This window comes from Gopherus evgoodei, chromosome 6 (genome assembly GCF_007399415.2).
Source record: "Gopherus evgoodei ecotype Sinaloan lineage chromosome 6, rGopEvg1_v1.p, whole genome shotgun sequence".
NCBI classification, from domain to species: domain Eukaryota; kingdom Metazoa; phylum Chordata; order Testudines; family Testudinidae; genus Gopherus; species Gopherus evgoodei.
Genome location: NC_044327.1, coordinates 47,349,496 through 47,363,400, shown reverse-complemented (window position 1 = coordinate 47,363,400; position 13,905 = coordinate 47,349,496). Strand labels below are relative to the sequence as shown.

Sequence of the window (13,905 nt, the reverse complement as noted above, 5' to 3'; positions counted from 1 at the left end):
GGAGGGTGCACAGGCCCATCCGAAGTTGTGAAGGGTAGGGGGAACACAGCCCCAGCTGATGCTGTAGGTCCAGGGCACACAGCTCCAGCTGAAGACAGGCAGGGGTGGGGAGAAAGGGGTGGATACAGCGCCAGCTCCGGTAGAAGCCACAGGTGGAGGATGTACAGCTCCAGCTCAAGCAAAGTCACAGAGGTTCAGTAGTCATGGTATTTGACTTCCTTGACCTCTGACTAAATTGTATCCTTAGCTATTAGTGTTGCTACACAATTACAAACAAATGTATGCCTGTCAAGCTTACCTGACTAGTGCAAAATGCAATTGCACTAAAGGTTTGAACCAGTAGCCAGAGACTCCCTGTAGACAAGAATTAAATTGAGTCTGACCTTTTTCATATATACATTTTACAATTATTAACCTCAGCTGCTTTGCAGCCATCTAGATTTTACTTTTAATTATACAAGATCCAGGCAACACACCTGCAGTGCGTCACCAACACTGCAAACCACAATACATACTAGATGACAGCACGCACATCAGCAATACAGAACTAACTTGAAGAGAAAGGGGAAGACCTAATAGGAGAAGCATTAAGATTTCACATTTTGTTTCCAATACAATTATTCCATTAAGAACCAAAAGGTTCTTGATTTTTCCTACTACTAGAAAGCATACTGACCTTCATCTCTCATCCATTGAGAACTCAATGCACACCCAGCTCTCAATCAGCTTATATTTTCATGTTGTAAATTTTGAAGGTTAGATATGGAAGTGTATCTTAAGTTTTGTCAAAATGGTATCTTTTACTGAATAATTTTTTTATAACTTTGAGTCCATAGTTAGAACTCAAAGTTAAATTTAAAGGTATATAATAAAAATATACTACACAGTAAGCCATTTCCCTGTTTCATAGAACTGGAAGAGACCTCGAGAGGTCATCTAGTGCAGTCCCCTGCACTCAAGGCATGACTAAGTATTATCTAGACCATCCCTGGCAGGTGTTTGTCCAACCTGCTCTTTAAAATCCCCAGTGATGGAGATTCCACAAAATCCCTAGGCAATTTATTCCAGTGCTTAACCACTCTGACAGTAGGAAGCTTTTCCTAATGTCTAACCTAAACCACTCTTGCTGCAATTTAAGCCCATTGCTTCTTGTCCTATCCTCAGAGGTTAAGAACAATTTTTCTCCCTCCTCCTTATAACAACCTTTTATTGTGCTTGAAAACGGTTATCATATCCCTCCCTCAGTCCTCTTCTCCAGACTAAAGAAACCCAGTTTTTTCAATCTTCTCTCATAGGTCACATTTTCTAAACTTTTAATCATTTTTGTTGCTCTTCTCTGGACTTTCTCCAGTTTGTCCACATTTTTCCTGAAATGTAGCACCCAGAACTGAACACACTACTCCAGCTGAGGCTTAGTCAATGCAGAGTAGAGCGGAATTTTGCCACAAGGAAGCAGCAAACTCACATACATCCTCCACGTGTTGGAATGTAAACACGTATCAGAGATTCCTAACAATTGCGTTCTCTGAAAAAATGGATTTTAGGACAGCAGAAATCTTGCTGATATTTCACCCCAGCACAAACCTACACCAGGATTTAAATGCAAACTAGTATGACCCATAATGAGAATTCAGTCACCAGAAAGGTGGATCTTGTGGTTATGGCAAATATTGAGGAAATCTACATTCTATTCCCACTCCCGCTATATTTCCTGCGTAAGTTGAGCACAGAGAGTGACTTGCCAAAGTTCTCATCTATAAAATGTAAGATACTTCCTTACTTTACGTGGGCAGCAAGGATAAAACCCTGCGTGGTTGGGAGGTGCTACAGTAAGTGCCACTGAAAAGCCTAAAAACTCCAAAGAAAAACATTTTGGAGAAGGATGGTTTATTATTTCAACAGCTCTGTCCTTTCAGTTAAGGTGCAAGAGCACCAAGGGGTTTTCAGCAAACTTAGGGAAGATCAGATTCGACAATCTTGATGTGTGTAAAGAAAGCAAAGTTCATTTTTAAAGCCTTTCAGGGACTTTAATATACCACAAGAAGTATAAACACACAAAAAACAAAGGGCAGGGACAAGGGAAAAGGCGTAAGTCCAGATTTTTAAGAGCTCCTTCATGGGTCACTTAAATTACAGCAGCAGAACAGGATGCTGCTTGCATACATAAATGAATCCACAACTATTTTGGCACTACAATATCAAAAACATTTAGTGAAAGGTACACTAAGCCTAATTATTTGTTCCTCTTGGATCATATGACTGATATGCCATATTAATTGTTCAATACGTCTGAGTGTAATGAAAACTCCTGCATGACTCTCAAACAGAAATTCAGAGTCTCACATGAAATACCAAGTTTTTGTCACTCCCACTACATCAGGTGTACTTCAAACAGATACAGTATTTTAAAATTATATTCCTGTCCTGTGTACCATACTGTACTCCATTTGAATAAGTGCTACATTTCAGTGGATGATGAAAGTGAGGGGTACATGGTTTGGTTAAGATTGTCATCAATTTATATATATAAATGAAACAGTCACCTTTATACGTTGGAATTGGTGTGTTTATTTAAAAAGTAAACCTTTGTGCACATTACAGTTAAAAAAGGAAATTCAAAAAAGAATCCAATCAATAAAGCAGTCTGCAAGCCAGCAATATTACAAGCTTGTTTACATACTAACATTTACATTAATTTAAACAAGTGGCTTGTCACCAACATGTAAAACTCGCAAGTCGGATCCCGGAAGATACAACTCCTACCACATGTATTAACATGGGTTTGTCAATCAGTTTAAAACCACTCTTGCAATGAAACACTTAGTCCTTGCTCAGTAAGTTATACTAGCGGATAGCTAGCTGCTGTAGCTATTCCACAGTGGTTCTTCCTGTCTTTAGCCATGTAGATATATCCTTTGTCACCCCACTTCTCACCCCAACTGGAAAACAGAACAAAAAAAAAACTATGGTTAGCCTTAACAGTAAGGCAAGAGAGTTTAATACTGAGATCTACATTTGTCCCACGGATTAGAATGGCAATTTCCACCTTTCACCTTTGTGAAAAAGCCAAAGTAACAAAGGGTCTCCATTGGTAAGATGCATGATATGCTAAGGATACCCAGAGTGCAGACTAGAACCTTGTAATGCAACCCTTTGACTCTCTTTCCAGTAGCAGTGTGGCTGGAGTGGATATGGGTGGGCAGCACTACCCCAGGACAGAACTAGCAAAGCAATACTTCTGATTCTGTGGTCAAGTGCGTAACTGACTTCACCAACTGACCTCCCAGAAAGTAATACACCAAAAGACTGCAGACAACTATGGGGAGGGTACTCTGACGGAGGAAGCAGAAGACTAGCCACCAAGATTTTGTGAACTCACTATCTTTCACCTGTCAGATTTTTGCCTCCTGTCCTAGACCAAGAGGCCAGTCCTCAGTCCTTTTACATCTGCACAAAATATGAAACCTTCAGAATGTGTCTCCTCCACACTTAAGGGCATCCCAACTTTATGCTAGTTTTCAATCAGTTTAGATCATGTTCCAAACAGTCCAAAATGCATTAGAATGAATTTGCTGCTTAAAGCCAAGTTTAAGAATCCAAAAGGTATAACTTCTTTCCCCTACGTAAGAACTGAGACACTGTTGTACAAAGGTGGTTATGGAGTTTTGCCAAATTTGCAGGACTTCCCCCACTCTGCATCATAGCACCTTTCACACTGATTCACTTGAACATGTAATCAAGCCATTTGCAACCCCAACTTTATAAACCATGGACTGAGGTTGAAGAGTGTTGTATAAAAAAGAAAAAACCCAGAAGTTTTGCACCTGTTCTTAACAATCCAGTACTTCTTCCCATCTTCATCTGCTCCCTCAAAGCCATAGCCTACAACCAGAACACCATGATCCAGGTCCTCACTGCTACACTCTGGCTCATAATAGATACCTAGAAAATACAAGTTCAAGTAAGGACTCCAAGGTTTGTTTGTTTTTTAAAAGCATTTCTAGACCATCTTCTGTCTTTAGATCTTAATGGTGTGTTTTACAATCGGTCAACCAGCCAAACATGTCTTCTGCAAGGTATTTCAGCATTATTCCCCATTTCACAGAAGAGTAAACCAGAGGACAGGTTACATTACTTGCCCAAGATCACAAAGGAAATCTGCATAAGAGATGGAGACTGACCCCAGAGCACCTGAATTCCAGATCAAACCTTTTTGCATCAGTAATTAAAGTCCAGACTGCAACATTAGATACAGTACATGAAGTTATCTCGCAAAACTGAGAGCAAATCACTACCTGATTCATAGAACTGGAATGATGAATGGCCTGCATCAATAGCCACAGAGACTGGACCCACAGATGCCACTGCTTTCATGAGTGCTTTTTCACGTCCTTTTGGGATGTCCACAAAGCCAGTATCATTAGCAGCATTGTACTCTGACTTATACATACAGTCTTCATCATCCTTGACAAAAAAAGGAAATTTGAGTTACTACATAGTTCTCTAATTTTACATTAGCGGAGAGATACAGGTATTGCCATGTTATCTGTACTTAGTTTGTCTAGCTGGGTATGTTGAAACTGTCTGCCAACCAATCCTGGTGCATTTTTTTTTTTTTTTAAACAAAAAGCACCTAAGCAATGTAAGTTTTAAGTAAGAAAGAATAAGAGACTGAAAGAGACCCAGTTGTCTCATGCAGATCTTTTGACCAAGATTCATTCAGAGAAACACCATGAAAAACCCACTCAGCTAATTTATAAGTAGCCAGAATTAACTAGAGAGTGTGGGCTGTCAAAACTCATTTGAAAATACGAGCATTAGATGTCTCTTATTTTCTCAAGCAGTTAACATATAATATTTGTAGACTTACACATTTTGCACCTATAGTTTGAACCTACTCTTCAACAGGGTATCCATTTTTGTGCCTACAATAAAACTGTCAGAATAAAGGATGAACTGCCAGGATAAGCATGATGAATTGTGGGCACAAAAAAACCTTTACCTTATGAAATGAATGGCCAGTATGAAAGTCAGGGCCTTTGAAACTGAACAGCTGAAGTGTGTTCCTGCATAACTTGAGTCTTGCCATGCAAGTAAACATCTGGTTTGCAACATCATGATCACTCAATGCACAGTAAGGAACGCAGGCCCCTGAACTTTTTTTTTGGTAAAGTTTTCTTATTTTGTAAAGAATAAAGCAGGTGTGTGAGAAACTTCACAAAACACATTAGTGATAACTCTTTTGAAGGAGCAAGTGTTTTCAGAGACACATTTGACAAATTAGGAATTAAGGAGATGTGGAAAAAAAAAAAGTTTTAATCTAATTGAAAAAGGGTCATGTGGTTCATTCATTCTCTACTCTGTGTAGATGAGACCAAAAATTGGAGACATGTTTAACAAGCAAAGGAGTTTATGATTCAAATGAAACTGCAAGCATAAAATCTTCTTCCTAAATTAAAAACCCAGTATGCGTTCTACATATGATCCAATATTCCAGAATCCCAGGTTGTGGTTGGCAGCAAGAAGTCTCCTTGCTCCCATTTTTCTTTTTATATAGTGCTCACAAGCTATACACCTAACACCTACAATTGGCCAGGCAATTTAAAGCTATTTCTGAAGTCTGCCAGTCATCTCTGAATGCCTTTGGACTTCTAGACTGGATTACTATAGTGCTCTCTACATAGGAATACTGTTGCAGACCACTTGGAATGCAGATATTGCCCCTTTACCAGTATTAACTGCAAGGGAATGTACTGCATCAGATCTTCTGCAAATGAAATGCACCTAGAAGAGTCAGCTCTGATCTATATAGAATGGCATAGAAAGTACGCTTATTAAGTTTGCAGACTATACCAAACTGGGGGGGATTGCAACTGCTTTGGAGGACAAGGTCAAAATTCAAAATGATCTGGACAAATTGGAGAAATGGTCTGAGGTAAACCGGATGAAGTTCAATAAAGACAAATGCAAAGTGCTCCACTTAGGACGGAACAATCAGTTTCACACATACAGAATGGGAAGAGACTGTCTAGGAAGGAGTATGGCAGAAAGAGATCTAGGGGTCATAGTGGACCACAAGCTAAATATGAGTCAACAGTGTGATACTATTGCAAAAAAAGCAAATGTGATTCTGGGATGCATTAACAGGTGTGTTGTAAACAAGACAAGAAGTCATTCTTCCGCTCTACTCTGCACTGGTTAGGCCTCAACTGGAGTATTGTGTCCAGTTCTGGGCACCGCATTTCAAGAAAGATGTGGAGAAATTGGAGGGGGCAGAGAAGAGCAACAAGAATGATTAAAGGTCTTGAGAACATGACCTATGAAGGAAGGCTGAAAGAATTGGGTTTATTTAGTTTGGAAAAGAGAAGACAGAGGGGACATGATAGCAGTTTTCAGGGTATCGAAAAGGGTGTCATCAGGAGGAGGAAGAAAACTTGTTCATCTTAGCCTCCAATGATAGAACAAGAAGCAATGGGCTTAAACTGTGGCAAGGGAAATTTAGGTTGGATATTAGGAAAAAGTTCCTAACTGTCAGGGTAGTTAAACACTGGAATAAATTGCCTAGGGAGGTTGTGGAATCTCCATCTCTGGAGATATTTAAGAGTAGGTAAGATAAATGTCTACCAGGGATGGTCTATGCAGTATTTGGTCCTGCCATGAGGGCAGGGGACTGGACTCTATGACCTCTCGAGTCCCTTCTAGTCCTAGAGTCTATGAATCTATATAAAAGCTATCTTGTTTGGGTCCTGGTTATGTGACAGAATGCTTCTGTCATGCATATCATTGTGGCATCTGAGATTAACTTGGAGTTAACATTTCTGGTGATATAAGTGATAGCAGAGCATCATCAGTGGAAGGCCCTTTGCTTTGCTAGTCACTTCTTAAAACTGTTCTGCTGAGCCTTTGGTTTTTGCCTAAATCTTTGAGGTCACTTTTCTCATACTTCTGACTGATTTTGGGACTGGTGGGCAGGTATCTAGTTTGCTTGGGGGATAACTATGAAGGGAAGAACAGATCTGTTCTAAAAAGCTGTCAATATATTTTCTTCCTCAAATTTCAACCTGTACATTTACCTTGTGTTTCTATACTTAAGACACACTGTACAGATAAAACAGATTAGCCTGGAGCTAGTTACATCTACCTTTGCAATGTATGGGTAGGATTCCTCTGAATCAATTCCTCCATTGTCCTGTACATACTGGAAAGCTTGATCCATGAGACCGCCATTGCATCCTTGATTTCCTTCAGGACGAGAGCAGTCTACAAGGTTTTGTTCACTCAGTGAGACAAGCTTGCCGGTTTTTCTGAAGTGCTGCCCTTCAAGAGCACCAGTTGTGCTAAATGCCCAACAAGATCCACACTGACCCTGAAGTTGAAAAGGAAAAATTGCTCATTAGCACAGGCAATGTACTAGTCCATGTTACCACAGCAGTCTAAATGTTATGAGTATACCATTATCCAAGTCCCACTTCATTCATGCTCATTACGGACTTCAACCTTTGTGACAATACCAAAATCCTTTCAGTGCTCATAACATACAGACATGCACAGTCTATTTGTTGCTACACACAAGACAACATACCTGGTCTTTAACTGGAGTTACATATCCCTTTTCCCTCCAGTCTACAGATTTTGGTGCCTCCAGGAAGTTGGGTTCAAGGAACTGCGATCCTCTGTACTTCCTTTCTGATTTTTTATATTGAAACCCATTCATCAGCTGCTTAAACTCTTCATTAGTCTGAAGGAAGAAAAAATAAGTGTGCTTGTCTTCTGTTATATATCACTACTAACAAAACAAGTTTTATGGCTTTCCTTATACATACCATGTCACCGAACTGATTCATTCCCATTCTGTAGCTATGTTTTCCCATTGTGTGATCCAGATTATGTAGTTCAATCATTTTCAAGTTTTTCTCCCATACCATTCTCCTCCAGCCTTCTTCCCTCTAAAGGGCAGAGAACAAGTGATACGGATAATGGAATTTGGCCTCTCTCCATGCGTAAAAGAACAAATGAAAACAATAATATACCAATTTTTAGGCTCTCTTGTCCAAAGTAATCTGGAAGGTGCAGACTGCTCGCAACAGTCTGAATAACTGAAGCTATGTCTACACAAGCAAGCTTACAGCAGCACAGCTGTACCAATGCAGCTGTGCCGCTGTAAGATCACTTGCATAGCTGCTCTATGCCAATAGGAGAGCTCTCCCGTTGACATAATTATACCACCGCTAATGAGTGGCGGTAGCTATGTCAGCAGGAGAGTCTCCCATTGACACACTGCTGGCCACACTGGCCCTTCTGTCAGGGTAACTTAGGGATAGAGGGCTGTTTTTTTCATACCTCTGAGCGATGTAAGTTATACTGACAAAAGTGGTAGTGCAGACATAGTTTACGTGTTCTTCTTTTACTTATTATGCTGTCTTTCACACAAGGATGGCAAAGTTCTTAACATTAACACCTGTTAGGCTATGTCCACATTGAAATAAAAAACCCATAGCAATGAGTCTCAGAGGCCGGGTCAATTGACTCGGCCTGCAGAGCTAAAAATTGCAGTGTAGACATTCACGCTTGGGCTGGAACCCAGACACTGAGACCCACTCTCAGTGCTTAATTTGTGACAGGGCTTGCCAAGGCTGAGCCCCAGCACCTGTGGACTTGCTGCATCAGTTATGAACGTAAAAAAATTGCTTGATTCCCAGCACCTCTCTCTTTCATTACAAATTAATCACTTTCCACTCTCCTTGCAAGATTTCAGCCTCAGCCGGAATGTCTACACTGCAATCTTTAGCACCACAAGCCCGAGTTAGCTGGCCTGGGCCAACCATAGCCCTGTCATGGGTCTTTTACTGTAGTGTAGAAGTACCACCCTCAGATAAGTAAACACCTCCATTTTACAGACAGGGAAAACAGAGTAACTTTCCCAAGGTTAGAGAGCTAATGGCAGAGCTGGGAATAGTTACTCAGTTCCAAATGCTAACTTTTAGGTTACATTTTACTGTCCCTATTATTTGCTGTACTAATCAAATGTATATACTGTGGGGCCTGCCTCTGCAAAATACTCACCTCATGGTAGGTCTTAGTATGCCATGACTTCCACAGGTTCCAGTGGTTATCCAAAACAGGATCTATTCTTGGAGCAGCAAATGATATTCCCAAGCACAGGGAAAATATACCCAGATATATATTCATGTTGGAAAATCTACCAAAAGTTAACAAGACCAGTTAAGCCATTTCTCACATGTAAAATTCTGTTTATCAGAAGTTTCTATGTAGAAAGATTGTTTAGTAACATACAGAGATAAATGGGGGTGGGGGGAACATCACTCAAAATGACCTATTTGGAGGTTATATCACAAAGCTGAAGCCATTCTCACTTATGTAAGAAGAGAGAACCACTTCTTCCTTAACTCATGACACGCGAAAAAGAACTGACTTCTCTTCTTATAATGGGGCACTAGAGATGTATGAACTCATGGAGAGGGGCCTAGACTTGGTCCACCAACCCTAAATTCTGCAGGACATTTTCACACCATAAAAATTCTATTAAATTGCAGGCCCACTTCACAGCCCTTTCGATCAGTTCTGCCCTTCCCTCTGTCTTTCTCCCCCTTTTCTAATTTTCACCCAAATCCAATCAATAGGGTGTTAACTGACAATCACTGCATTTCAATAGTATGCCCACCCTTTATCTGCAAGAGAAAAGGATTCACACCACATTGTAATTTGGTTTTCCCCATTATGTTTTCCTCACCAGTTCCTTTAAATACACGTAACAGTGACTGCACTCTTTAGAGGAAGCTTTGGATAGTGGGAAGAGAGGAACATTTTCGGTACATAGAAAGCATCTGCCTCTGGGAAGCCTGTCTGCACAGTTGACTCAGAGTCTTTTCCTGGAATCATTTCCGCTCTCCTCACAGAAACTAGTTACAAAATCATAAGACTGTGGAATATGATCTGAGGCCAAGGTGAGGGTCCCTTCCTAAGGGCCACCTCCCTGCGCCCACCTCCCGCACCCCATGCCTCTTACTCGCCTAAAGGCTCCGTAGGGGCCAGACTCTCTTGTCCTGTCGGAGAGGGATGAGGGGGAAAGGCGATTTGCAGGAGGCAGCCGCCCTAGCAGCTGGGAAGGGCAGATCCACTGATCCATCACGTGAGACCACTCACATGAGCGCTGACCCGGGAGACCGGTCCCAAACCCAACGCCAGGGAGGGAAGGGTTCTGCTCGGGAAGGCCACTTCTGGGTAAACAAGTCCGGGGCGGCGCCGCTGGGGCCTGTCGGGGAGAGGGCAATAGGGAGCCCCAGGCCCGCAGCTGCATCGTGCTCCGGGCTCAGCCAAACACGCTCTGCCAGAGCCCACAGCGGCTTCCAGGGACAGCGCGGGGAGCAGAAATCACAGCGCCCGGCTCCTAGGCGGCCTGCGGTGCTGGAGGATGAATAAGCCGGGAAGAGCGGGTCCCAATTACAGGCACCGCGGGGCGTTACCGAGCCAAGATAGAGGCCTTGCAATGGGCACGAGCCGAACACTGCAGCTAGCCAGTGCCCAGGCACCTCCAGTGCCCGCTGTCACACTCGGCACGAAGGGACCCAGACACCCCTAGATCCTCCGGCCCCCTCCCCGACACAGCCTAGGGGGCCCAGACACCCCTAGATCCTCCGGCCCCCTCCCCGACACAGCCTAGGGGGCCCAGACACCCCTAGATCCTCCGGCCCCCTCCCCGACACAGCCTAGGGGGCCCAGACACCCCTAGATCCTCCGGCCCCCTCCCCGACACAGCCTAGGGGGCCCAGACACCCCTAGATCCTCCGGCCCCCTCCCCGACACAGCCTAGGGGGCCCAGACACCCCTAGATCCTCCGGCCCCCTCCCCGACACAGCCTAGGGGGCCCAGACACCCCTAGATCCTCCGGCCCCCTCCCCGACACAGCCTAGGGGGCCCAGACACCCCTAGATCCTCCGGCCCCCTCCCCGACACAGCCTAGGGGGCCCAGACACCCCTAGATCCGGCCCCCTCCCCGACACAGCCTAGGGGGCCCAGACACCCCTAGATCCTCCGGCCCCCAGCCGAGGGGGGCCCAGACACCTCTAGATCCACCCCCGCCCCCGACACCCACAGCCCGGGGATCTCCCGATCAGCTCGCTCCCTAGCCCCAGGCAGGATGTGGCAGTCAAGTCCAGCTCGCTCTCCCTGGCCCATCAGTCGGGGCAGGCAGCTCCTCTCCCCTCACAACCGGTCCAAACCCCCCAGGCGCGGGCAGCGCCAGGGCCCCGGCCGCAACGCGCAAACAAGCCCGAGCCTCTGCCGCCCCCGCCCGCAGGAGGCTGGGATGGTGTTTCGGACTCACCCGCAGCCCCTCCACCGCCCCTGCCCCCGGACAGCCAAGGGCCATGCCCCCCGGCAGGGCTAGCGGGGTGTTAGAGCCTCCCAGCCGGCTGCAAAGCGGCCCCCTGCGGGACTCCCGCCTACCCGCGGCTGGCGGCTCTCACCTGAGCGGGACCCTGCCAAGTTCCCCCCGCCTGGGCATTAGCAGCGGCAGCACTAGTCCCCGCGCCCGGGCCCCTGCTATAGTCAGCCTGTCCGCCCGCCCCAGCGCTCCCATTGGTTGCGACAGGCTTGGGGCCGGGCTACGGCTGGGGAGGCCCCTGCAATGTTGAGGACTCCCGGTCCCGTGGGGCGCTGTGTCAGGCGTGCCTAGTGCGGCCCTCCGCTTGCGGGCGGATTGAACGCAGCTTTCCAGGATTAGAGCACAATGTGGTAAAAATGTGTCCATCTGCAGTAGGTACCACTATTGCTATCGTTAGGAGAGGAGCTGCACGATGGAGGGACAAAAACTTAAGTGTCGGTGCGGCCAAAAAGTCTAAAACAATAATGTCAGCCTATGCCTAGTTAGGGTTAGTAGATCTAGTGAGGGGACCTTCCAGCCATATAATGGGACAAACAAAAGTGTGCCCTCCCTACTCTATTTGTCTTGTGTAGTGCGAACTGCAAAACATAATAGGAAGTGTTGCATTCAATGGGACTACTCACCAGCTGGGTTGATCTGATCAGGGATAATTAATGGGTCTGTTTTCTCATTTTAAAAGACTGTCAGCACCACACAGATCAATTAATGGAAACTGTCCACATATCTACACCAGCAACACCATCACATGACCTAACCAGATCAGCTACAACATCATATGCCAGCAATGCCCCTCTGCTATGTACATTGATCAAACTGAACAGTCCCTAGGTAAAAGGATAAATGGACACAAGTCAGATATTAGGAATGGCAATATACAAAAACCTGTAGGAGAACACTTTAACCTCCCTGGCCTCACAATAGCAGATTTAAAGGTAGCCATCCTACAGCAAAACACATTTCAGGACCAGACTTCAAAGAGAAACTGTTGAGCTTTAATTCATTTGCAAATTTGACACCATCAGCTCAGGATTAAACAAAGACTATGAATGGCTGGCCAACTACAAAAAGAACAGGATTACTTGTGGCACCTTAAAAACTAACAAATTTATTTGAGCATAAACTTTCATGGGCTACAGCCCACTTCATCTGATGCATGTGAAAGTACAAGTAGGAAGATATATATATACACACACAGAGAATATAGTGTGTATGGTAACACCCATTTTTTCATAAGGAGAGTGATCAGTTAAGGTGAGCTATTATCAGCAGGAGAGAAAAAGAACTGTTTGTAGTGGTAAAGAAAATGGCCCATTGCCAGCTACTGACAAGAAGACGTGAGGAACTGTGGCCGGGGGAATAAGCATGGGCAGGGCCATCCTTAGCCACAGGCAGATTAGGCAGCTGCCTAGGGCACCGCTAGGTCTGGGGGCACCTGGACAGACGGGAAGCAGTGGAGCATGTAAGAGCAGGGCTGTTGGGTCCTAGAGACAGGAATGCATCACAGTCTGAGGGAGGGGATTGGCTGCTGGGGTCTCTGGGAAGGGGTGGGGGAAGGAACTCACCTGCGAGTGCGACTCCTTCCCCCGGCATGAGGTGAGCAGGCTCGGCAGCTCTGGCAGTATCCTTTGTTGTCTTCCATAACATCCGTTCTTCTCCTCCCTGCCCCACAGAGCACCCCACCTTTCTCCCTCCCCCCATGGAGCACCCCTCTCTCCCCCCTCCCCTCCCTGGCTGCCTACTGAGGAATGAAAGTGAAAGTAACTCACTTCCTTGGCAGGCAGCCAGGATTGGAATGGTAGCACAGGACTGGGCTGGGGATAGCCAGATAGGATGTGCAAAAAATCAGGACGGGGGGTTGGGGTAGGGTTAGCAGATGTCCTGCTTTTATAGGGACAGTCCCAGTTTTGGGGTCTTTTTCTTATATAGGCTCCTGGTGCCTATATAAGACAAAGCCCCAAATATCGAGACTGGCCCTATAAAATCAGGATATCTGGATCTGGTCACCGTAGCTGGGGAGCACATCTCTCTCCCAGGCGGAGCTGCACAGGGCAGGATGAGCTGCTGTGGCTCCATGGGTGCCCCGTCCCTGAGAACAGATGCTGTGTTAACTTCACCGTGGTCCGTTGGGCTGGTGGTGGTGCCCATTGGCGTGTGATCGGACCTGAGGGTTTGCTGCTGCTGTTGCCACTCTGCACCACAAGAGGTGGATTTTGGGGTCCTGCAGTTTTCCACCTATCTCCTCCTCTACTGCAGCTGTTGGACCAGCAGACTAGGGGGTGAGCCAAGCATGAAAGCAGTGCTGTGTTGCCATTTAGATTGTCATTTAACAAATTTGTTTGCCAGAAATGCTTGCTAACAATCCTGAATTCAATTTCAATTTTTTTTAAAAGAAAAATCAATATCTTAGTCAAAAACAGAAAATTAAGTTATTGACAATTATTTGTGACAAGTTTGGTATGGGGAAGGGAGTGGGCCAGTTTTCATCAGAGAAACAGAAAATG

The 13,905-nt window shown here is 45.1% G+C and overlaps 1 protein-coding gene across 2 annotated transcripts; it reads right to left on the bottom strand.

Annotated features, from left to right (window-relative positions):
• Positions 1–2,536: 2,536 nt before the first annotated feature.
• CTSL (cathepsin L) lies at positions 2,537–11,592 on the bottom strand. 2 transcript variants are annotated; one of them, XM_030567210.1, is made up of 8 exons: positions 11,487–11,592; positions 9,064–9,199; positions 7,824–7,946; positions 7,583–7,738; positions 7,142–7,366; positions 4,296–4,464; positions 3,825–3,942; positions 2,537–2,939 (listed from the first exon to the last, which is right to left on the bottom strand). In XM_030567210.1, the coding sequence occupies exons 1-8, from the start codon at positions 11,522–11,524 to the stop codon at positions 2,840–2,842; spliced, it is 1,065 nt and encodes a 354-aa protein (XP_030423070.1). In that variant the 5' UTR covers positions 11,525–11,592; the 3' UTR covers positions 2,537–2,839. The 2 variants fall into 2 exon arrangements, with proteins under 2 accessions (XP_030423070.1, XP_030423069.1); XM_030567209.1 differs by lacking the exon at positions 11,487–11,592 and adding an exon at positions 10,032–10,109.
• Positions 11,593–13,905: the final 2,313 nt, after the last annotated feature.